At 30.4% G+C, this 27,096-nt stretch overlaps 5 protein-coding genes across 5 annotated transcripts; 4 read left to right on the top strand and 1 right to left on the bottom strand.

Annotated features, from left to right (window-relative positions):
- Window positions 1–6,516: 6,516 nt before the first annotated feature.
- LOC145960970 (uncharacterized) lies at window positions 6,517–7,632 on the top strand. The gene is made up of 4 exons (XM_083080730.1): window positions 6,517–6,668; window positions 6,745–6,843; window positions 7,067–7,203; window positions 7,395–7,632. The coding sequence occupies exons 1-4, from the start codon at window positions 6,605–6,607 to the stop codon at window positions 7,512–7,514; spliced, it is 420 nt and encodes a 139-aa protein (XP_082936856.1). The 5' UTR covers window positions 6,517–6,604; the 3' UTR covers window positions 7,515–7,632.
- Window positions 7,587–7,841, top strand: LOC145960971 (uncharacterized). The gene has a single exon (XM_083080731.1). It carries the CDS (start codon window positions 7,587–7,589, stop codon window positions 7,839–7,841), a length of 255 nt encoding a protein of 84 aa, XP_082936857.1.
- Window positions 7,842–8,070: 229 nt separating this feature from the next.
- Nrk1 (nicotinamide riboside kinase) lies at window positions 8,071–8,816 on the top strand. The gene has a single exon (XM_083080728.1). The coding sequence runs from the start codon at window positions 8,071–8,073 to the stop codon at window positions 8,656–8,658; it is 588 nt and encodes a 195-aa protein (XP_082936854.1). The 3' UTR covers window positions 8,659–8,816.
- Window positions 8,817–9,446: 630 nt separating this feature from the next.
- Window positions 9,447–12,735, bottom strand: Csn3 (COP9 signalosome subunit 3). The gene is made up of 4 exons (XM_083080714.1): window positions 12,305–12,735; window positions 11,652–11,909; window positions 10,431–11,155; window positions 9,447–9,962 (listed from the first exon to the last, which is right to left on the bottom strand). The coding sequence occupies exons 1-4, from the start codon at window positions 12,357–12,359 to the stop codon at window positions 9,666–9,668; spliced, it is 1,335 nt and encodes a 444-aa protein (XP_082936840.1). The 5' UTR covers window positions 12,360–12,735; the 3' UTR covers window positions 9,447–9,665.
- A 133-nt stretch (window positions 12,736–12,868) lies between these two features.
- Window positions 12,869–25,372, top strand: LOC145960973 (dynein regulatory complex subunit 11-like). The gene is made up of 13 exons (XM_083080733.1): window positions 12,869–13,092; window positions 14,089–14,196; window positions 14,257–14,765; window positions 15,677–15,887; window positions 16,245–16,522; window positions 16,885–17,194; window positions 17,512–17,796; window positions 18,558–18,802; window positions 19,167–19,454; window positions 20,440–20,532; window positions 20,618–20,735; window positions 24,032–24,222; window positions 24,957–25,372. Exons 2-12 carry the CDS (start codon window positions 14,166–14,168, stop codon window positions 24,139–24,141), a joined length of 2,478 nt encoding a protein of 825 aa, XP_082936859.1. The 5' UTR covers window positions 12,869–13,092; window positions 14,089–14,165; the 3' UTR covers window positions 24,142–24,222; window positions 24,957–25,372.
- Window positions 25,373–27,096: the final 1,724 nt, after the last annotated feature.

The raw sequence follows: 27,096 nt of genomic DNA on the forward strand, positions 1-27,096 counted from the left end.
TGTTCATTTTAATCACTATCTCGTAGACGTTTATATTTATTTTAATAAATGCCGGCAAAAATTGACAGTACGACATAATATGTATATTAATCTAATCTGTATATGTATATCCTGCCCAAATGTAAATGGTTATCCTGGCTTCAGCTGTTAGCAGCTTGATATAATATATAAAATTCTTATAATATAAAAGTCTCTGTGCAGATTATCAATAAAAACTGATTGATATTATAATAATATATATGTAATTAATAAGTTTTTATAGTAATGCATAATTTATAATAAAATATAAAATTAATGTGTATAACATTTATCATATTACATTTATCACATTACAAGTTATTTCATTAATTAATCATTTGGCTTTACATTAAGTTTAAAAACAATATCTACAACAAATGTTGTAATGGATGAGCTAATAAGAAATTAGAGTAAGATAAGTGAATAAGATAAATGCGCGTTAAAAGCGAATAAATTAGCATTAGATGTAATTGATATAATTTTTTGTGTTCTTTATTTTTAATAAATTAGGTAAAATCTATACAAAAATAATCTTTTCTCTATCTTTTTTCTTTATAATTAAAATACTGCAATATATTTTCGCAATGGATGCAATATATTTCGATCGAATTTATTAAAAGTTATTTAATTTAATCTATTCTAGCTCATCCATTTTAAAGCAAAGGGATTTATCTACAATCTCTATGAATCCGTCACTTTAAAATTAAATAAAAGTTTTTATTACTTACCGAAGCATTGATGTGCCACAGCGGAGTTGTCATTATCGAAGCTACGTTGTCTGTAACATACAAATATAAAATTCATTTATAACAAAGCTCAAAATACAATCAATATTTCAAAAAATTATTATTGTGCGGAATTTCATATCCGGTGTGTAAAATAATAAGCAGATATAAACACGTGGGAAGATTTTATAAATTTTAAAATAACTTTTTAAATAGAAATTTTTATATATGATTTTTATAAAAATCTTTCTCTCTAATTTTCTCTTTAATTCCTTTAAATTATAAGAACGAATTATTGTGCGTAACAATTGATATACAAATAATAAATATTCACCATCAGGTTGCTTCGCCGATGCAAGATGCCTCTCCCAGGCCTCCTCCTCCTCTCACAATAGTTTGTTGGTCTGTAACATGCAAAGAAGATTCAAATTGTAGTCACGGTCAAAAAATTATTATTATATGCATTTAATTTTATATCCGACGCACATAAACAATAAGCAGATAAACAATTTTATAAATTTTGAAAAAAATTCTATTAATAAGTAATAATTTAATAATTCTATTAAAAGCTATTCAAACATAGAAACTTTTAAATTACAGTTTTTATGTAAAAATTTCTTTCTTTTTCTCTTGTTTAAGTCATGTATATAAAAAATCAAATTACGCGATTAATTACTTAATTTAAATCGCGCGTACGCAATTAATAAATAATTATATATAAGCGATAATTTATTTACCATAGAGTTGCTTCACAGGTGCCTGATGCCTCTCCCAGGTCTCCTCCTCCTCCTCTCATGTTGTTGACGCGCGATACTTTCAACGGCACTCCCGCACTCACGAGCGATATTTTTATATCGCTATTTTCGCTATTTTACGCGCGATACTTAACAATTTTCGCAGTATTTCGATGCGATTAAAAATTTTATATTTGATCGCGCGATGTATACACTTAATATACCTATACATTAAACGGCACTCCCGGTTTCGGTACGAGCGAAAATCCCATTTCACTTACGAGAATCAACTTCGAGTCAACCGGTCGGGATTGCAACGATACAACGAGCAAGGACTAAGCCCAAACCGGAAAGAAGACGAAACGATTGACGGAAATAGAGGAAAATGAAGTTCACCAACTCTTTTTCGCGCATAATTATCCTATCTCATATCGAACCTGGACCCGCTAAGCACGATTTCAGGTGCTCCGCCCGGACATATTATGCCTTCCGCGGTTGCTATATGCTACACCAGGCTAGTAGACGGCAAAAGAAGAGGATACCCACATTTTTTAAATGCTTACATTCAGCAATTTAGAAAATGGGGAGGCAACCCCTTTTACCGAGCGAAAATCGTGCCTAGGGGAATCCACTCGACTCCTCGATAGGGTTAACACACGCAGTGCGTGTGGCTGTAGACGAGCAAAGAGAAGGGACCCATTGATGACCATTCCGAGCAATCGATCGAGTTCTAACTAATTCGGGCCGAATCACTTGACGAAGCACGAAGCAAGAGTGTACGTTGCATAGCAACGTGTGCAAACTCGAAACATCCCAGTTAGATGACATCGGAAGTAGAGACTCGTGATAATAAATGAAATTGGGATTTTATATGAAAAGTCCAAAAGTTCCGCGAAAACGCGACGACGCGAGAATACTACAACGCGAAAACGCGGTAACGAAGCGCTTGCCGTCCGCGGCACGTTGACGGCACCGACGATGCGAAAGGGTACTTAGCTTCCCATTCAGGCACCTTAAGATTTATCATAAATAGAAAAATTTAAGATAAATCTCAAGGCACCATCCAAGTACTAAGCCCTCCCACCGCGACAAGGTGTACCCCATGGGAGGGTTATATTATATATAATTTTATATATAATATAATACATAATTTGAAATTTATTTTGTAATATAGTACATAAATTTAAATTTGCAAATATAAACAATAAATAAAAATATAAAGGATAAGAGAACATCTATTATACAAAGCAATGTTCAAAATAATTGATTTTAAATTTAATTATTGCGCGCAATTAATTTTTACATTTTTACTTTTAAATAGATATATTTTAATATTATAAACTGCGTAATTACAAAATAATTTATATTTCTTAGATATAAACTTTTAAAAATACGATAAATAAGAAAATTTCTATTTCTTTATATGTGAAATATTTAAATAAATATATTAATTTGAAATGTTTTATAAAACATAAAAGTATCTGAAAATATTAATTAATAAAAAATTTTATAAATGTTTTAATTATTTTAAAATAAAATGGAATATTTTTTATAAGTATATGTATTATATATGTTACAATTTAAAATCACTATTAAATCACAATCAAAGAAATAAAATGAAACGAGAAATATGTATATTTTGAATATATATATTATTGATAAATAATTTATATATTGTTGCGTCCGCGGAACGCGGTATATATCGAACGCGATATATATCGAACGCGCGCGACACAATCGGCATACGTTGACGCTCGTGCACTCCTAAATAATAACGCGACTTAAGGTGCACAAGAATTTTAATAAATCGCGAGTAACATACAAGAATTCAGAATAATCGTAAAACGGATCACAAATAGACGCGCGTCCGCACAACTTGACAGCTGGGCTCTCTGACAGTCGTTGTTTATAACAATATCTTGACAACGCGCGCGAAAACGATCTTCTTCGAAGGAATTCAACAGGTGACGAATACATTCAGCGGGACGGGACGCGGGGACGCAACAATATAATAAATAATGAATGTGATAATTAATTTATATTAATGACTTACATCATATCTTATTGATCCATCCACTTCCAAAACCTCCTTTTTTCTTTTGCTTCCTTCGCTCTTTTCTCGTGGCACTTTAATCCTCGTTGCACTTACACTTATTCACGAAAAGTTCCTCGTTACACTTGCAATTGTGTTTAGAGAAAGAATTTGATAATACATGAAACGTCTCACATCACTACTTCACTGCTCAAGAGCCACTGAGCGAATGATCGTAAGTCAAGAACATTACCGCGGTACTGTTTATATCGCCAGGATCGACTGTGGAAAGAAAGAATTTGATAATATATGAAACGTCACTACTTTATTGCTCAAAGTTACTGTGCGAATGATAATAAAGCCGTGTAACGTATTAACAATAGCGCGATACTGTTTATCAAGGTCGAACACGGTGTTATTGTTAATTCTCTCGTTGCCGAAATATTTTCTGTAATATAAAATATTCGCGCGCGGAATATTAAATTATAGAAGTATTTTAATTTATTGATTTAAATTGATTATTTTTTAACAATTTATCACGGAGCCTTTCGTTATGCTATTTATTTGCATCTATAATTCGATTGTTTTATACTTTGTATTCTCTCATAATCCAAATTATTTTTAGATTTTCAAGTAGAACGATAAAATAACACAGATGAAATATTTGTGACTCTAGGTATTGAAATAATAATTATTATCCGTAAAGATTGCAACGATCGAAGCAATTATTTAACATTTTGGATTCCTATCATTTAATCGATTCTCGATTAAATTGTACATTGTTTAATTAACAAGGATTGTTAAAATTTAAGGTATTGGTCGAAATATAATTAATTCTAATATTGTTAATGAAATATAATAAGCATCAATGATCGAAAGTTCATAACATAATTAAGTCTCTTATCCCCTTTTATGTATATTTTGTTTCAATTTTTAATCACGGTAATGAATGATTGCGATTCGATAAAGATTTATAGTTGCGATACAGTTTCATGTCGTGAATTAATTTTTAATTAATTAATTTATATTAATATTTAAAGCAAATTATGTTTCGATACTAATCGTAATCGTGTTTAGTAAAAAAATTACAATACAATACGAAACGTTTCTCACCACTACCTTATTACTCGAGAGTCAAAGACAAAGCCGAAACATAGCGCGCTACTGTTTATATTTTATATTGCCAAAGTCGAACACCGTGTTATCAATAATTCGTTGCCAAAATATTTTATATATTATAAAATGTACATTAACGCGGAATATTAAATTAATGAAGTATTTTAATTTATTGATTAAAATTGATTATTTATTAAACAATTTATCCTTTCATTATGCTAATTATTTGCATCTATAATTCGATTGATTTACTTCGTGTTCTTTCACAATCCAAATTACATTTAGATTGTCAAGTAGAACGATAAAGTAACACGGATGAAATATATTTGTGACTCTAAATATTATAATAATAATTATTGTCCGTAAAAATCGCAACGATCGAAGTAATTATTTAATATTTTGGATTTCTATCATTTAATCGATTTTCGATTAAATTGTATATTGTTTAATAACAAGGATTGAGAAAATTAAAACATTGGTCGAAATATAGTTAATTCTAATAGGCGATTTTTGGCGTCACTGTGGTATATCAACCAAAGTATACCAGATTCTACCAGAACATTTTCGCGCGTTTGGTAGTTTGTGGTAGAGGCGTGGCTAGTCGTTTTGGTATCTAGCTGGTTGATACCACGCTATACCAAAAATGAAGCAGGGTACAAGATGTTATGTACCAGAATAAGCTCCGCCTCTACCAAAAACAACCTTGGTACATGTACCAAACTATCGCCAAAAATCGCCTAATATTAAAGCTTTAATATAGCGCGCTACTGTTTATTCTTTGTATTGCCAAAGTCGAACACCGTGTTATCGATAATTCGTTGCCGAAATATTTTATATATTATAAAATATACGCTAACGCGGAATATATTAAATTATAGAAGTATTTTCATTAATTAATTAAAATTGATTATTTATTAAATAACTTATCACGGAACCTTTCCTTATGCTAATTATTTGAATTTATTCGATTATTTTATTTTCAAAGTCAAATTCTATAATATTTAGTTTTGCATTTTAGAAGACTGACTTAGAGCGAGCTAAATAAATAAATAAATAAATAAATAAAAAATAAATAAATGATGTTGAGATGGAAAAGAACACACATAAATAAATAATAGCGTGGAAAGAGAGAACATACTAATATTTTTATAATATAATAAATAACATACTAATATTTTTATAATATAATAAATTATTATTAATTAAATTATTTATATTTTTATTTATATTATTTATATTATCAGAGAGACATATATGTTACCCTCTGAGAACATTCGTGGACATTGGCTTTGCAGTTCATGTTCACGTTTTTAATGTCCACAGAGGGAATATCGCTTCCAGGGATCACCTAAAAGCGGGCCATGACATCTCTCAGTCTTCTCTCTGGTTCTACGCTCCCTTTGTCCCGCGTAGGACAGGATCATTGGCTGCGTTCAGCAGGAAAAGCTGCTTTGCAACTGTTGTAAAATTCGTGAGCCTGATTGGTGTATGCTCTTAATTTTGACTGGATCTAAGAGCATACACCAATCAGATTCACGAATTTTACAACAGTTGTAAAGCAGTTTTTCCTGCTGAACGCAGCCATTGAGTTTTGTGGATTGCGGTACTTTGTATATCTAGTGACTTTACAGGAGCCCATACCACGGAACAAAAATTGTGCACATTATGGCCCATATTCTGAATCCTCTTTTATCGATAAAAGTGCCTCTAAAAGTGGCATATAAGCCTTTTGATTGGCTACAGGCCGCTTTTAGGAGCACTTTTGTCGATAAAAGAGGATTCAGAATATGGGCCTATATGTTATCCTCTGAGATGGACATCCTCATTCGTAGACATTGGCTTCGTAGTTCATGTCCACGTTTTAATTTCCACAGAGGGCGCATCATTCTCAGGTCTATAGTGCTCCTAGAAAATAAAATCTAGGGTCACTAAGGTCTCAGGTCTATTCTTCTCTCTGCCATATACCTCCTGATCTCAAAATGTCTATTTCACTCGTGCATAAAAGCTTGGAATTATTGAATTACGAGGAAGATCTGCATAAAGGTTAGTTTATTGAGATACTGCATGCATTATGTTCAAAAATCGACGTGACATATATTTCATGTGTGATAATTTGTAGAACTAAAGAAAAGGAGAAAGCGTAAAGACACCAGATATAAAGGAGTCTTGGACCTAATTCCCACTCAACACAGGATCATATCCAAACACGATAAAACAGGTTAACAATCATTTCCAATCATCTTTAGCCAGCTGTACATTCTAGAAAATAAATATATGTTGATTATAAAATTCATATAGATATAGTAATTATAGATAAGTTATAACAAATTATTTACTGTTACACATATATATTTTATATTAATATGTTAGTGTATATTATTATTAAATTATTTAATAAATATAGGTGGCTAAAGGTAAAATAATACAACTTCTCTTTATAGATTTCGCTCGATCCAGCAAAACTACTGTTTATGAAACTCAAAAACGCATAGCTGCTCAACAAGATTCTACTGATGCAAATGTACAACGACTTCTGTTACTTAGCAGCAATCGGATAAATTCTGAAACAGCAAACAAAGTATGAAAAACTTCTCAATTGCATTTTTGATTAATCTTACACTGCTTGCCTATTGTAAATATTTTAACTTACTCAAATTTCAGTGTAAAACTAATATGCAATAAATAAATATTGCAAGCAATGCAGGATTAAAAATATACCTTATGTGTATATGAAACATTTCTGAACAATCTGTAAAATGTTTATTTTAGTTATTGCAGCGTGCTGTCAAAAATAGATATATCCATCAACAGGAGAAACCTAAAGAGTCAGAGGAGACAGTTTTCACTGAAGAAGACTTTAAGAAGTTTGAACAGGAATATATTCAGTAATTATCAATTGTGATATTAAATGAAAGAATAAGACAACCAATTGATAAAATTAAAATAGGATTGCAAACAACAATGTTTGAAAGCGATCATCAGAAAGGAAAAGTGATATTAATATTGACATTTGTCTTGTTTTTTTATTATACCATTTGGATACTTGGTTTGCCATTTATCGACGACGATAGGTTCAGATTTCTCTTTTACTCTCACGATCTGGCTTTGATGGTTCCTGCGAGTTTCGGTCTGATCTTCATTGGCGGTTTAATATTCTTTACTCTATATCACGTGAAACCATATTTGTCTCTACATAAAACAGAGAAGGTGGATTAGCAATTCAATAGCAAATTGTTAGGATTCGAATAATGTTGGCAAGCTATATTATCATCGCAATATGTTATCATATGTATCGCACCATATAATTTATGTATATAATTAATCTCAGCAAAACTGTGATAAGCATCTGTTATATGATCGTTACTTTATCATTCCGCTCTAAATTGTTCAATGAGATAGCATTTTCTTTCTGCCATATTTTGACAATATATGCTGAGCAATACTGATGAAAAAAGTAAAGATGCCGTGGCTTGTCATTGGCATATCTGGAGCGACCTGTAGCGGAAAGAGCACATTGGCTAACAGGATCCGCGACAATTTTCCAAAATCTGTTATGGTGCGTCAAGATGATTATTTTCTGCCATCGAACGATCCTCGTCACATTAGGATACCAGAATTAAATCATTTAAATTGGGATCTGATAACTGGTCTAGATATGCAGAAAATGCATTCCGATGTTATAAAGATACTTCAGTCCCGTGAAAATGATGCGGTGAATTCGAAGAAGACCGTATTGATACTGGACGGTTTTTTGCTTTTCCAACACAAAGGCATTACGGATTTATGTGATCGTAAATATTTTCTGACATTAACGAAGGAACAATGTTGGGAACGAAGAAAAAATCGTATATACGAACCGCCCGATGTACCAGGATATTTCGACAAGGTGGTGTGGCCCGAATATGTAAAATATAAAAATGAAATTGTCCAAAACAGCAAATTGCACGAGGCTATAACGTTTATCGATGGAGCTAAGGATATGGAAGAAATTTATGAAACGGTTTTCCAGGAAATTAATCAATTATTATCTTAAAACTATATCTCTATACAGCTTTATGTAAATTTAAATTAAATAAGTATTATTAATTTAGAGTGAAAGATATTTTTTATACATATCTCAGAAATAAGTAGAGATATCATATTATGAAGATATGCAGTATTCGTGAATTAAAAAGTTGCAATAATTTTTAATCTCTTTCAATATTCCCTAAGTTCTTTTCCTTTCATTTAAATGTTTAGAATTATCACGTTTATTTTTTAATATTCTTATAATATTTATCAATCAACTTGTGTATGTATATATAAATTTCATGTTCCATCTTATAAATTTTAATATTTCTATTTTTAAAGTATTGAAAACTAAATTTGAATAAAACTATGCAATCAATAATAAGTACGCAATACTCGTCTGTCACACAACTAATAATTCATTTACGGTACTTTCTTTTTCATAAAATTTGCAAATATCAATTGTATTTCACATTTTTTAAAAGTGTAATAGTTTACTCAACAAAATATATTAATATCTATAATTGAAACATGTTAATTATGATAACAAAACTTATTTTAGAAGTATTATAAATTAACTATCAATTTCAAATTATTTGTACAAAGCAAAATTATATATATTATAACAATGAAAGAATGTGCCATTTGCATGAAAAGAGCACTTTAAGAATATAATGTCATAAAAATATCTTCAGAGAAATTTTAGTTCTAAGTTATATATACTGCAGCTTACACACAAAAATTATGATAAGTAATTGAGAATTGAGAAGAAGTAATTGAGAACTTGAGAAATTATGAAATAATGAGAAGAAATCAATTTTTCATATTATTATAATTTAACTCAACCTCTCTTATCTATAAATATCTCTACAAAATAAGCGACACATCGACCGCAAAAATATTTCTCTGTGACTACTATTATTATTATAAAAAAAACAGGTTCTTATATATTGAAGTCTTGACTCTCAACAAGATTTTCCATGATTTTCTTGTAATTTTTTAATAAAGATAACACACAACGACATATATATGTTACATAGAATAGGTGTTTTGTTTAATTTGACCTTGTGCATTTGTAACGTTCGTTGGTGCAGGTCCGGCAGCTTGATCGTCCTGATCATTCTGTCCACAAGCTTTGCGAACATATTGCGGTGTAAGAACGACTTCTTCTTCCATCTCCAGTACTCGTTTATCTAATTCTGTGCATGCTGCCATTTCCTTCTCAAAGTTGGCCAGCATTTGAGGCGAGTTGTATTTTTCAGGATCATCGTGAAACACTACCATACCATCCTTCTGATTAATAGTTGCAAAAATTTCACCATCCTCAATCTAAAAATATATAAAAATCATATAAGCAATTGAAATTTATACAATTGCAAACAGTTATGATACATAAAATATTCTAATAAAGACAGACTTTTTGATATATGCTTTACAATTTTTTTTTAAATATAGAACTATGTAAAATTGATAACTATTTACTTGGAAACTATTAAAAATTGATTTTTTTTTCTTTAATATAGAATTAAATAAAAATTTCTATTAAATCTCAATTAAAAATGATTGAAGAAATAGAGATGATAAAACATAAAACTTCAGGCTAAAAAAAATAAAATTTTATTTCAAGTAAACTTATTAATTTTGTTGTTAGAAAAATACCTCTTTGCTAAGCAAACTGCGTCATCAAATCAAATCAAATTAAAAAAAAAAAAATTTAAATCAAATTTATAGAAATATTTATGCTTAAGAGCTCTACTATCTAACGACATTTTATACATACAATGTCATCAAACTCACCATGCTTAAGATGTATTTTTCCGCTTCGGCAGGTCCCGACAGCTGAACCCTGCTCGCGACATCACTTAAACTAAGTGTCAGAAAAGTCTTAGTCAACCTCTGTATATTTTTCTTGTACAAATAAGCGAGCACCTGTTTTACGAGTCCCAAATTATGATCTCTCACAAACACTTGCTGATATTTGGTAATAATGTTCTGCACTTCCTCGCAGCTATTGACCAAGTAGGCTGTAGCCAACTCTTGATATTGTTGGCTCAATGGCTTGATATATCTGTTGATTACCTGACTCGTGTACCTTGGTAAATTCAACACTTTTCCATGTAATATCAACGAGATCAGAATGTACTTTTTATAAGCCTCCAGCATAATGTAGCTGACGGCCATCGCGGGTGTCGTCACGCACACTTCGAAGAAATACAATGCCCGATCATAATTTTTTAGCACTGTATATATCATACCGCCATAATAGTAATACAGTAGAAAGTATCTCGAATCGAACTGGCCTCCCTCCTGACTAATGCTCGTGATATCTACATCAAGAAATTCGAGAGCCGGCTTAAAGCACTTGGCCAGAAGACTTAGTTGGCAAAGATCGGCGTGTATCGAGGTCAGCTGACTTTCAAACAATCGTATCTTGCGTATCGCGCGACATAACAAATCAATTCCTCGTAATGGCGTTTTCAACTCCACCAGGCTCTGTGTGAACAAGTGACATAATTCTGCATCTGTAAAATATATTTTATTAATGTTACATATCGCCACAAAGAATAAATGTGATTGGATAATGAAATGTATCATAAATATTTTAGGAAAATTCAAAATTTTCGCGAGACATTTAAATATTTAAATCAGTATAGATACTTGAAAAAGCTCTTTCAATATTATAGACAAAATTATTTAGATTTTTATTTTGCAAAAAAATTAGCATAATCAATGTACTATTCCAAATTAAAAATATACTTGTAACACAGACTTTTGGAATTTAATTTTGCAAAAAAAATTTTCCAAATTCATACATATTTAAAAAACTCTTGTTTCTTATATAATTAAGAAATATATATCCATGCATATTAAGCATAAATCCTAAGCATGAGAAGCTTCTTAACAAAAAATCTGATTATACATTTAATTTGATTGTGCATTTAACTTGTTACATATAAGAATTACAACTAATATAACAACGATCAATCAAGTTTGTGACAGAAGGTTCGACATACTTACATATATCTGGTGCAAATCTAACTTGCTCTCCATTACATCCAATAATGAACTCCTGAACTTGATTGAATAACACCTTGTGTGCATCCGGGTTATTCCCATTAGAATTAGGTAACGAAAATTTCGCACAAAGTACTGCCAGGATACCTAACGAGTGCTGTTGGAGTTCCAACGTTTCCAACACGTTGTCCAGGTGTTGTCCATTTTTCGTTAACACCTCAGTGCTTTTACTTATGATGTCATACAGCTCCCTGAAATTACCTGCAAGTACACATAAGGCTGTATATAATCTCGATGCTTAAAATCCACCTTTACATCTAGGTATTTTCAAATAATAATGTCAATAAATATGAAAATATATATAAAATAAAATATAATATAATAAAATATGAAATAATAAATTGCGTGGGATCCGAAAGCAATTTCCCTTTTTTCAGAAAATCCACCTTCACGTCTAGGTATCTTCAACTGTCAATAAATATGAAATATATATAAAATAAAATATAATATAATAAAATATGAAATAATAAATTGCGTGGGATCCGAAAGCAATTTCCCTTTTTTCAGAGAAACGATGCACGCTTTACACGTCACTCTTCGTCGTTGAGGTTAAGTTGAGGTTAAAATCACGACGATTTTCGCAAGATCGGTCGTACCTTGCTTCGAGAGCGTTCGAACGTTATTTACAAACTGCTCCAATGCCGATGCCATTACTGCGGATACCTCCTTGTCATCACCCTCGGTTCAGCCGGTCGACGATCGTCTATTTACAGAGATGATAAAAATCGCGAGCGAGCACCCAGCTGAAGTGACTCGTTTTGAAACGAGAACGAGGGGGATGTAAAACGCACGAAGCCTAGAGGGGTAGAATTTGAAGGCCTCTCTCATAATACATGTGCACAAGGGAATCGACCAATCACGTGTGTCTAATGCAGACAATGATATGGCTCCCTTTAGATCTTTCTTCTCGCGATTTTTCTTTCTTTACTCCGTTTACTATGTTAATAATATAAAAGCTTCCTCCCGGAATCTGTCAGCGGATACTCCAATTATGTATGCGATAATCGATACCGATAATCGTACTTGAAGATCGACGGAGACGGCGAGGCAACTTTTCGAGTGGATCTCGATGACCTCGCACGGCGAGAACGCGAAGTTTTCGATAATAATGCATCAGCGAGATCGCGCTAATGATAACAAAAAAAAAACAAGCCGATTAAAACAAGCTGATCGTTCGGTCAGTTGATTTTCTTTCCTCGTTGATTTTTTTATTTCTCTTTTTCTTCTGCAGGAATAATTTAAAACTTTTCCGACTGCGATTATTGCGATCTTGCTTGAATATGGAAGATAAATCGAGAGACTTGAAGTCGCGAATCCATCATCAGCTGTCTATCCAGTAATATCAATGCACTTTCTATTCAAATGTTGCAGCGTTTTTCTTATTGTACGACGCATAATTTTGGTATTTTCTCTCTATTTTTTTTAATGTATTCGAGTCATTCGTTTCATTTTTAAAATACACTATAACTTATAGCGCTCTTACAGCGTTTTCGAGTGAAATTTGATCGTGAGACAGATTATAATGGCATCTCGAGTTACTAATCCGAGGAAAACGAAAGTCAAAATAAGGTCAATTTGACGTCAATTTTTGGTGTCAGACTTGATGTAAATTTGGTCAATATAAATTGATATTTTTGACATTTCTTTTTTGTTCTCCTTGAGAGGTACTTGGATGATTAATCAATGAAATACTTCGAGTAAGCGTTTGATTGATTAATCAGACAGAATTTTATGTTTTATTAATTAATGTATTATGTTAATTTGACATCAATAAAATGTCAAATTGACCAGGCTTGGTGTAAATTTGATCAATATAAATTGATATTGACATTTTTTCTTATTCTCCTTGGATAGAGATAATCTTAATCATAAGATTAAGATTAATCAATGAAATGTTTCGAGCAAGCGTTTGATTGATTAATCAGGAAGAATCTTATGTTTTAAAGTCAAAATAGTCAAGTGAAATGTATCTTATATTATTTATATCATTAATATATTACTTATAGTAATCAAAAAAATTCAAGACTCATTTTTTAGTCGAACATATCTTCATGACAAATTGAGTTTAATCACTGTCGGAGCGATCGATCAAACCTGCTTCACTCGAAAACACTACTAATAATTTAATATTTTATTTTTTTTATTTTTTTATTTTAAATATTTAAATTTTATTATTTTTTTTTGTCTAATTTTTCATTTTCCAATATGAAAATTTGTAAAATACAAATAAAAAAGAAATATTCGTACCTCCTTTCAAAGTTCAGTCGCGAAGTTATAGGAAGCAGATTAGCAGGATTAATTAAACTTGCGCGATTTTATTTTACATTTTGTATGAGTTTCCAGATTCTCTTTCATTTATTCTCAAATTCCCCCTTTCAAGGGCCGTTCGTACTCTAATAAGCCAGGGGATGTTTCCGACTTTCCCTCCGTTTGTTCGTCACGTATGATTTCTACCCCATGATGTCATCAGTTGCCAGGAAACCGATAAGTTAGCTATAACGGTCGATGACGGACCTTATGTGTATTTCGCAAGTTTGCGCTTATTAAGGAAGAATGTCGAATGCGACGTACGACGAGCTCTGGAGGGAGGCCCAGGCGTTGCTCGCGGAGACGATCCAAGCGGATACGGTGCTCCAGGGCGCGAAGCCGCAAAAGGATCGTAAGAAGGCGCACGACGTCGTCTCGGCCTTGTACGTCCGATACATCCTCATCTGCAACAAGCTCGAACAATGTTACGATCAGATGATACAACCGCAGAAACGTCTGCTGCTCAGGAGATCGTTGAACGCGAGTCTAGGTAGGATGTTGGAGCTCAAGCATGATCTGGTCAATATCGATCTATCGGAGCACAGCTATTACGACGACGTCTTGCTCGAATGCGGGGTGACACCGCAGGAAGCGGAGATCCAGATACCGAGATATTATAGGCGCGAACGTGCTAAAGAAATTGCGGAGAGACGGAAATTTATCGAGGATACGCTTCGAAATTTGGGCGCGCTTCACGAGGCTGTCGTGCCAAAAAAAATCACCGAGTCCCAGGCTATACGACTTATTCAGGTATCGCGAAGCTTCTAAAAAGAATCGGGGCTCGTAATTATATATCTGGCCCTTCGAAGAAAAGCTGTTTCAACGCACAGTTCTACGAAAAATTATTAATTTATAATATTCATAATTTATAAAATATTAATTTTTAATATCTTACAAATATTTTTTTCATAACATATTTATGTAATCGACAATGATGTACAATTAAAATATTATTACCTACATTATCTACACACAGAAAAAAATAAGTGTCAAATCAAAACTTATATACTTAAACTAACGCATTCATTGTTTCGTATATACGCAACAATTTATAATCTTCTTAGAAGAATTTAATAATTTTAAATTTCAACAATATTGTAGTCTAATTTTAATATTGTAATTGTCACCTTAAGAATATATAATTATTTAATTCTACTTTAAAAAAATTATAATCTTTGATTTAAAAATATTATTTTCTATCTAACATTGTTTCTTTTCCATTCAAGAAAATTAAATCTTAAATCATAAGAATATATTTTTTTTTATTAAACTATATAATATAAAATGGCTTCATTCAAGTAAGCAATTATTCAAGCAATTATATTTTTCTTTAATTAACGCAATATAATCTCATTTCAAGATTTTCATGTTAAAACTAAATATATTTTCAAAACAAGAATGTCCTTTTTTTCTGTGCATTATCATGATTAATGTCAACATTTAATAGACTCAATTAAACGTAAAATATGTTTTTTTTAAATGTTTATAACTACTACTAAATATTTTGTTATTATTATTATACTTGATGATAAAAACTAAATATTTCAAAAAATGCATCTCATAGGTTTACCAGAACTTTTTCAGTGTACATACATACACCAATGTCGCTTTAAATTTTGACTTATTATACCGCCCGTAAATTTTAATATATAATATTCTAGGCCCACGAACGAGCAAGACAAGGTAGATTGCGGTATCAATTTATGAAAGAAATTTGTAAGATGAAAGAAAGATCAACTACTAAACCAGAAATCGTTGATGAAGATGATACGAGCGAAAAACTCGCAGCATTGAAAATTCAGAAAGTATGGAAAGGATATATCACTAGATGCCACGTTCGCAAGAGACGCCTCGAGGAGATGCTGTTAATAGGTAATAAAAAAGGACGATTTTTAAATTTGAATTATTGTCTATTGGATAAGATATAATAGTCCAATCTAATAGTCTGTCTTTCTTTTGCGTGGGAAACGAAGAAGAAAATTAAAAATCAAAATGTAAATAAAAGAATTATTTAATAAGATTTATATCCTGTTTTATAAAATAATACATACATACAAATAATTCCAATAATAATGTATAATTAAAATAAGAATACATACGTATAAATACTTACAAATAATTCCAATATTGTCTCAAGTGTACTTTTTGAAGCACATGTTTCGATAAAAGGAAGCAAACACATTTAGCGATTCTTTTATTTCAATATACATATTAACATGTTAATTAAAGGAATGCTGCAGCCTAGTCAAATAATTACGGAAAATGCCAGACGAGCGGAAAGATTGAAGCAGCAAAGATACGAAAAGCAATTGGGTTTTCAACAACAATACCAGGACCTAATATTGGAGGCGAAAGAGAGAATTCGCAACGAAAGGAGCGCTATCATGGAGGAAAATATCAAGAGTGAAATTCGAAATTGGATTGACACTTATTTTCAACAAACCGGAAAAATACCCGATTTACCATCCGCCGAAAGCGGTGGTTCGCGGATGATTTTCAGCAGACAGGTAAAGTATTACATGCGAATATGAAAGCATTGAAGGATATAAGGATAGATCAAAAATATATGTACAGGTTGAATATTAATTTCTATCGTAATCCTTTTTATCGCATTTAATTCCTTTGATTGTTTACTGTCCAACTGAATAATTCAGCAACGTAATGTCTTTTTCATTAATTGGTAAACTCAATAACCGAGCAACTCAAAATTACATTGTGTAAAATTTGAATGAAATGTTCGATTATCGAATTTATCAATTAATATGAAAGGCATTATGTTTCTGAATTATTTAGTTTATTGTATATCTAAGTATTTTATAATTTACTTAAATTAATTTTGCTAGGTTTCAAAACTACTGTCTTGTTACAGGGAACTGAGAGTACCGTGAGCAAATCAACAGCGGTATCATCGAAAGAATCGAAGAAATCGAAACGCTCGAAATCGAAGAAAGATAGCGAAACGGAACAATCGGAGGATGAGACGGATCTAGGATTCAAATCGGTCCCTTCCAACTTCCTACCGGAATTGATTCACGCAAATCAGGAGTATCAGGACATCTGGAGGGACAAGGATGAATCCGCGAACCCGATGCAACTACCTTATAACGACATGATAGAAGCGGAGAAGACGAGAGAAGTCGAAGACGAAGTTAGAATAGTAGTGGATCAGACGATGAGAGGTAAGAGATCGATAGGTCAAAAGATAAGAATTCTTTAGAATTACAAAGATGAAAATTGAAAGTGGCATTAGCATCTCCACTCGATTTAACTAAGCATATTTTACGTTCAAATTTTTATTTCCAAATTTTTTTTCATTTTATTTCAATCTTTTTAGAAAACGAGCATTCGAATTTCTTTAGTATGCAAATTTATGCAATACTCGACATAACAATCGTTCATTTTTTTATTGTGTCCGTTAAAAATTATTTATATTGTGCGAAATTAAAGCGAGTTTATCGACCATATGACTCATCTGCCAATGCGATATTACAATTAGGCGATATAGAGGCTCTTCAAGCTGCGTTAGACAGAGACAGAGGATTCAAGGGGAAACGCGTGAAAAAACCACAGAAACGTATTCGCAGAAGCGGGAAAAAAAATAAGAGAAAGAAAGAGAAAGATCTGACGCCCGATAGAACAACCGAGTCCCTTTTCGAAGAACTTCTCATGCAGGGTATTATTAAACTTCACCGCGAAGTTTCCTTGGATGAATTCAAGGGCGAAAAATCATTCGTGAATTATGATCTTCGTATGAAGGAGAAAGATCCTCTTCCAGCGCTTGGTACACTTGAATATATAGTACACTTGAATATTTAAATTTAATATTTTAATTCCAAGATCATTATATTGTATACATACACAGAAAAAAAGGACATTCTTATTTTGAAAATATATTTAGTTTTAACATGGAAATCTTGAAATGAGATTAAATTGTGTTAATTTCAGAAAAATATAATTGCTTGAATAATTGCTTACTTGAATGAAGCCATTTTATATAGTTCAATCAAGAAAAATATATTCTTATGATTTAAGATTTAATTTTCTTGAATGAAAAAGAAACAATGTTAGATAGAAAATAATATTTTTAAATCAAAGATTATAATTTTCTTAAAGTAGAATTAAATAATTATATATTCTTGAGGTGACAATTACAATATTAAAATAAGACTATAATATTGTTGAAATTTAAAATTATTAAATTTTTCTAAGAAGATTATAAATTGTTACGTATATACGAAACAATGAACGCGTTAGTTTAAGTATATAAGTTTTGATTTGATACTTATTTTTTTCTGTGTAGTAATATATATAAGAAACATAATTTATTCGTACTTTCGACTGATACTAATTAATTTTAATTATACTATTTTAATTATACTATTTTTAATTATTCTACTGCAACAAATAAAAGTTTCGTTCTTCTTTTTTCACTGGGAAAGAAGTATTCTTTAAATTTACGAAGAATTTGATTATAAAATAAAATCTTTTCGGATCAATTTAAAGCATATGTATGCCTTATAAGAATTAATCGAATTGTGTCAGGTGACATAAGGCAATTAATTGCCGAATACTGCATACTTCCGCTGGGCAATCAAGCCCTGAGAGAATTCACACCATTAGTACGATCTGTTCTGATAGCTGGTCCGCATGGTAGCGGCAAAAAATTGCTGGTGAATGCAATCTGTACGGAACTCGGAGCTACGCTCTTCGATATCACGCCAGCAAATATCGCCGGCAAGTATCCCGGCAAATCAGGATTGATTATGCTCGTTCATTTAATCTCGAAGGTTTGTATCGGAGCTATAAAAATATATCCGATTAAACACGAATTTTGAATAATTATTTAGAATTTTGGAAAATATTTTTTGGGTACTTGATTCATATATAATTCATATATTAATCTTTATTCATAAGGTGACATATGAAGTTATGACGAAACAGATGGTGTAAAGATGCTCTGATGAACTGGGCTTCTCGCATTATGAAAATTTATGAACAATTAAGTAATAATATTGTCTTCGAATTATTTATCTCGTGCAATTTCTATTAATCTACGAAGATTTTTAAATTTGGACAGTTATGAGCGTATATTTAAACAATTATTCATCTAGGAATCGTACTTAATATTCGGAAAATTTTTTACTGTCAAAGGTATCACGATTGCTACAGCCGTCAGTGATCTTTATGGATGACGCAGAAAAGCCGTTTGTAAAGAAAGTACCAAAAACGGATAAGACCGATCCGAAACGTTTAAGAAAAGATCTACCGAAGCTCGTCAAGAGTATCGCGGGTGAGGATAGAATTCTGCTTATCGGGACATCCAATAAACCTTGGGACGGCGACCAAAAACTCTTGTATCAGACTTACGATAAAATCATTTACATTCCTAGACCGGATTATGGCACTGTGTCTCTGATATGGAAAGATCTATTGTACAAAGTAAAAATATTATTTTTGCTACACAGACTAGAATTAACAGATTACAAAAATAAGAATTTTTGACATCAATTGGAAATAATTAAAGATATAATAATATATTTTGCATAGAGCTACTTATTATATAAGTATTGCATATTATATATTATTAGTCTTCTGTACAATAATCTCACTTTATATATTTTACTTTATATACAGGGTATCAGGGCAATCTCTTCCCCAAAAAAGTTCTTGTAGCTTACCTCGAGAGCTTTTCAAAACACAATAATAAAGTATTTTTTCATTGGTCCATATTCTGAATCCTCTTTTATCGATAAAAGTGCCTCTAAAAGTGGCTTACAGCCAATCAGAAGGCTTATAAGCCACTTTTAAAGGCACTTTTATCAATAAAAGAGGATTCAGAATATGAACCATTGAGTACTTTTCGAATTATGAGGCTTGAAATACTCTCTTAATTTTAAATAAACCATAAAATATCTAGTAAAATATTCATTTTTCGATTATCTTACCTTAATACTTTTATGTACAAAACAATGAGAGGAATCAATTGGTGTAAAGAAAACACATAATTGTTTCGAAGAAAAAATATATAATTTGCAATTAACAATTACATATTTTTTTTCGAAACAATTATGTGTTTTCTTTACACCAATTGATCCCTCTCATTATTTTGTACACAAAAGTATTAAGGTAAGATAATCGAAAAATGAATATTTTACTAGATGTTTATGGTTTATATAAAAATTAAGAGATTATTTCAAACCTCATAAGTCGAAAAGTACTCGATGAAAAAATACTTTATTATAGTGTTTTGAAAATACTTTATTATAGTGTTTTGAAAAGCTCTCAAGGTAAGCTACAAGAGCTTTTTTTGGAAAGAGATTGCCCTGACACCCTATATATTTGCATTTTAGAAAAAATAAGACTTATGTTGAAAATTAATAATCTCTTTCATGTATCTTAAATCTTACAGTATTTTTTTTCCTAGTACTCTGGTATTAATCGTCAATTTGATACATCGGCTATAACTAAAGCGTGCGACGGTTTCACAGTCGGTACTGTTTTAGCAACGATTAACGAGGTTGACAATTTAAATTACAAGCTTTTATTTGACATACATTTACATAATGTCATCATTGATTTAATATTTTCCTTATTATTATTAGATGATGACTACGAAACGTATGGTACAACTACGAACTCATCCTTTAACACATGCTGAATTGATAAATGCGTTGAGTTTCAAGGATCCGGTGTATCGCGAAGAGGAAGATGCGTTTCTAGGTTTGTAACAATCTGTATACATGTGTGATATGTGCATATCGCTCAAAAATGTAGATAAGATTTATTTGATTAATAATTTTTCTTTCAATATTTTATATATATATACAGTGACCGGCAAAAATAAAAAGCCATTTTCCTAGTTATACTGTTTTGCTTAATGAAAGAGTAAAAATATTAAAACAATGTGATTTTCATTGATGAAAGAAAAAGCATTTATTATTTATTTTAAAATTTTATGTTACAGTCACATAAATTATTTTTTACTTTTCAGTTTTATTTATATTTATTAAATATTGCTGTTTATTATATTGACAAAATAAAAAAGCCATTCAGATTTGTTCGATATAATATGTATAATATTTTGTTTGGTTGTCATGTCAACATGTTCATGTTATTGCGCTCACTTCACGTTGTTGTTAATCATTTTTGCAACATTGGCTTACCTCGATTATTACACAAAATTCGCGGTCAAAAATGGGAGGAAGATCAATTACAACACAAGTTCGAAACTTAATTGTGCGAGATATTCAAAAAGGTCTTTCCCAACGGAATATAGCCAAAAATTATGAAGTAAGTAGAGGAGCAGTAGAACAGATCAGAAGAAAATTTCAATCAACTGGATCGGTGGCAGATAGAATCGGAAGAGGCCGAAAACGAGCAACATCCAAGCGGGAGGATATGAAAATAATCCGTGAAGTTAAGAAAAACCCAAAGATTACTGTTAGAGAAATTCAGGAAAACATTTATCTTACTGTTTCTGACCGCACTGTACGTCGAAGACTCAATGAAGCAAATTTACACAGCCGGTTTGCACGTAAACAACCTTTCATTAGCGTCATCAATAAGAAAAAACGTTTGCAATTTGCTCGGAAGTATGCAAATATGTCATTGGACTTCTGGAAAAATATTTTATGGACAGATGAAAGCAAATTCGAGTTATTTGGACAAAAGAAGCGGATTAGAGTCTGGAGAAAACACGGAGAAGAGCTTCAAGATCGTCATATTCAGAAAACTGTAAAGCATGGCGGAGGAAATATTTTAGTCTGGGGATGTTTCTCATGGGCAGGAGTGGGAAATCTTGCCAAAATTGACGGAATTATGACAGCAGATGTCTACATTGATATAATAAATGAAAATTTGGAGGAGTCTTTGTTGAAACTCGGACTAGAAGATAATTTTATCTTCCAACAAGATAACGACCCGAAACACACAGCAAAGAAAAGTCAAGCTTTTTTTCGTTCCTGCCGGATTAAACAACTTGAATGGCCTCCGCAGTCTCCAGATTTGAACCCTATCGAAAATCTGTGGGCAATTTTGGATAATAGGATTAATAAAAGCGGAGTAACTAACAAGAATTCTTATTTTGAAGCATTACAACTAGCCTGGGAGAATTTGGACCCACAACATTTAAAAAATTTAATTGAAAGTATACCAAGAAGACTGCAAAAAGTAATTGAGACTAAAGGAAATCATATTAATTATTAATTAAAATAATATTGTTGTTTTTTAAATCGTAATACTATGTTATCTTAACTGGCTTTTTTATTTTGTCACTCTTAAATAAATGATTATATAGAAATAAATACAGTATTAAATAAAAAATGATTTCTTTTCAATTAAAAACATTAAATTAATTAATAAATTTTCAGTTTTAGTTATAAAAAACTTTATAATAAATCTTTTTTTACTTTTTTGAATCAAATCAGTTTTATAGATAAGGTGGCTTTTTATTTTTGCCGGTCACTGTATATATATATATATATATATATATATATATATGTATATATAAAGAAAATATTGAAAGAAAAATTATTATTATATTTCAATATATATACAGGGTGTCCCAGACCACCCGTACACCCCTTTTAAAATGAAAATAAATGGTTTTTGTCAAAAATCGCGAACAATTTTTAAGTAAATCGGATACGCTCTATCAAATGGTGATATTTTCAACTTTTGATTCCGACCGGAAATACGCCATCCGGATCGGAAGTTGAATTTTTTTAGGGGAATATGGTACTTTTTATTATAGATTCGAATTGTACGTGAAAAAATAAGAAACTTTTGTATCAAACGTTTTTTCTGAAAGTGCCTCTGTCAATCTTAAAATTGACCTTGAAAATAACTGTGATGAACATTCAATAATTAATATTTCTATTATTATTACAAAAATCGTTACATGGAATAGGATTTCTTTATTTAATTTACTGCGCTCTACCTCCTCACAAGTGCGTGAGCTCATGCTCAGGGACACCTTGTGTATATACAGGGTGAGCCATTTTAATTAACGCACGCAATTATTTCGGAAACAAAGCATTTTAGAGAAAAATGTTTCAGACAAAAGTTTTATGGTTTCGAGGGGGCCATAAGATGGTATCATTGGTTTGACACTGAAGAGTCATTTGAAGGTCACGTGAAGGTCACTTCAATTTTTTTAAATGGAATACCCTATATATTTTTGCACACTCTTGTAGCTCATCTCGAGAGCTTTCCAAAACACTATAATTAAGTACCTTTTCGTTAAGTACTTTTTGAGTTATGAGGCTTGAAATAATTTCTTAATTTTACATAAATCGTAAAATATCTTGTAAAATATTCATTTTTCGATTATCTTACCTTAATACTTTTACGTATAAAATAATGAGAGGAATCAACTGGTCTAAAGAAAACACATAGTTGTTTTGAAGAAAAAATATGTAATTTGCAATTAACAATTCCATATTTTTTCTTAAAAACAACTATGTGTTTTTTTTACACCAATTGATTCCTCTCATTATTTTGTACGTAAAAGTATTAAGGTAAGATAATCGAAAAATGAATATTTTACAAGATATTTTACGGTTTATGTAAAATTAAGAAATTATTTCAAGCCTCATAACTCGGAAAGTACTTAATGTAAACTAACTTAATTATAGTGTTTTGGAAAGCTCTCGAGATGAGCTACAAGAATGTGCAAAAATATATAGGGTGTTCCATTTAAAAAAATTGAAGTGACCTTCAAATGACTCTTCAAGGTCAAACCAATGGTACCATCTTATGGCCCCCTCGAAACCAAACAACTTTTGTCTGAAACATTTTTCTCTAAAATGCTTAGTTTTTAAAAGAAAAGGGGTGTACGGGTGGTCTAGGACACCCTGTATATATATATATATATATTGGAATAATTTGTTAAAATCATAAATGTCCATAAATATATATACAAAAATATATACATGTATATACATATATTTATATATGTCGATTTATTCTTTTACTTGTATGACTTTCATCAAGATTCTTTAAATTTAACATTACAGCCTGGTTTTTCAAAACGCCAACATGTCGGCGGAAACAAAAAGCTCTTGAATTGGAACTCGAAAAATTAAATGAAGCCAATGAGTTACAAAAAAAGAAGGGAGGAAAATAAAATAGATCATTCATTTTGCACAATTCTTTCCGAGTGAATACCTATCTGGATTTATACAAACATCGCGAACACATGATCGCTGTATGTGTCATAGGTCAAAGCGTGACCAAGGCTATTACGCCACATGATTACGTTTTTTAAAATTACTGACAGGCGATTCATATAAATCTACGAATATATATATATATTATTATTATTATATACACACACGATACATATATATATATATATATATATATATATATATATATACACATATATATATATATATATATATATATATATATATATATATATAAAAATTACGATGTTCTACAATAAATTCATCTTATATATTTTACAGAATTAATATTTTTCATATAGAATTTTATTATGTATCTGTTTTATAAAGTTCTAGAAAAATAATAATATTATAAAAAAAGATTTTTCTCTCTAAAGAATAATATTTATTATTATTATTATTATTATATACACACACGATACATATATATATATATATATATATATATATATATATATATATGTATCGTGTGTGTATATAATAATAATAATAATAATAAATATTATTCTTTAGAGAGAAAAATCTCTTTTTATAATATTATTATTTTTCTAGAACTTTATAAAACAGATATATAATAAAATTCTATATGAGAAATATTAATTCTGTAAAATATATAAGATGAATTTATTGTAGAACATCGTAATTTTTAATCGTGATATAACATTTTTCTTTAGTCACATGACATAATAATTTCATGAATTTATAAATGATAAATCGAATAATAAATTGAATTATATGTTTTATTTATATGAAGCAAGATAGATTGGCAATTTCGTTCCTGTCATCGCGTTCACGTGATACACTGCGTGACGAGACTGCATGCCGAATAATCGATTATCTCTGTTGCGACTCTATACTTCCCTGTCGAGAAAGAGATGTAAACGTTGTTTTTGATTAGCACAACTATAAATCGCATCGTCATCACTCACAAAGTGGTATCTGTGGTACTAAACAGGATGCCTCCTGCTTGCCTTTGGACGGTGCCACACAAAGGTCTCGTTAAGCTCGACGATTAGTTATCTCGTGCACTTTCTTCAACGTTAAAATTAGGCTGTCGGGTCTATTGTTACATTGGAAGAGAAGCCCGTTGCAAGTACAAATTTGTTTTACACGCTCTACTCGATAAAAATTAATTTTTTTTGTATATATGAACTCTAATGATCCTTTAAATTTAAGAATGATAAATAAAATAATGTGATTTCTAGATTTTTAATGTGAGAATTAGAAAGAACATTATAACAAAATATTAACAGAAAAATAAATGTAATAAAAATTAAAGAAAACGTGATAAGATGCATACAAAATAGATAATATAGATAAAAAAATGTTAAAGTGGATATTATCAAATGTTGGTTTGACTACGAAATGATTACAATATTTTCATTTATGTGTAAATGATTCCCACATTCTCATTATTATAAATACAAGTTATAAACAGTGGACTAATCTAAATGGACAGTTGGACTAATCTAAATAACATAACTTCCATCAGCATAAAACATTTTCTGAATTATTTATTCTTTTAACGAATCACATGAAAATAAAAAAAAATAAAGTTTTTATCTTAGATCTTGATATAAATTATTCATTATACAGCATAATGATTTTTTTTAATATTTAACACACGACAAGAGATATCATACGACTATTTCTCAATTTCAGTGCAAAAACGTTTTATTCATTTTATGTAATAATCGTGAATTAAGTAATTAAAACAGAGTCTCACGCGAAGATTCCTTACTAAAGTACATATTTAGACAGGAAAGATCTTTTTTAACGCTATTTGCCAATATGTTGATGAAAGTGAAGTAAAAAAGATTTAAATATTCAATATATTTCTCTCAATATTAAAATATCAATTTACATGAATATTTTTTCTTTTGCATATATAAATATACATAAAAATTTATTTCAATTAATATAAAATTTAATCTTGTTTCTATTTTAATTTCTTAAAAAGGTATTTCAAACAGACAAACAACAATATTTAGTAATTAAGACAACCATAATAACATAATAAATTCTTTTTTAAAAATGTATTAAAATTTTATGAAAACATAACATTCTGTAAATTATATAAACTTCTGGAATTTACATATATATCGCATTAAATTTTTATGAGATATTTATAACGTTTATTTTTTCAAAACTCCTCATTCTCATTTATTATATTTCTACCTTGATGCGAGATAATTTAATTTCGATAAACGTCATTTAATAATTTAATATAAATTTTTATAAATCTACGTTCCCAAAATTGTACGAATGTATAATAATAACTCCTAATATTTATGCAGATCTTGTAATGATAAGATGTTTCTTTATATTTCATTTGTATGTTTTTAAATTTAATGTCAAATGATTTTATGGCACAAATTTGCGTTTTTATATTTTTTAAAAAACTGTTACATAAATTACGAATTTGCATCTTATACATACTTATCTAATTCTCAATGCAAAGTGCCATAAGTCATAATCTCAATCTCAATTTTAATTACAAATTCTTTTGCTATAAACTTTTTAATTTCTGTTGAATGCGCATTAGTGCATATTCAAACGCATATTATACTGTGTTAACCTTTTATTTAATCGACATTCAAGATAATAATTTTTAAAATTAACTGAGATATGTTTTTGGTTTATTTATCAAAAAATTGCATGACAAGGAGTTGAATGTTCTTTATCACAGGCGCAAAATTCGTATTTATATATGTTAAATCCTTCCACAGTTGCTATTCAAAAGAAATACCATCTAATTTGACGTATTTAATTTCCTTCAATGTCGTTTAAAGACACATATATTAATTCGTAAGCGAATCAGTGAAATAGGAATTTAGCAGTTGAAATCGCACATCGATGATAATATTATGCAATTTTAAAATTCGTCAAATATT

Source organism: Camponotus vicinus, unplaced genomic scaffold, assembly GCF_025532165.1.
Source record: "Camponotus vicinus isolate PSW18456_S1 unplaced genomic scaffold, iyCamVici1.0 SCAF_10, whole genome shotgun sequence".
In the NCBI taxonomy this organism is placed as follows: Eukaryota; Metazoa; Arthropoda; class Insecta; order Hymenoptera; family Formicidae; genus Camponotus; species Camponotus vicinus.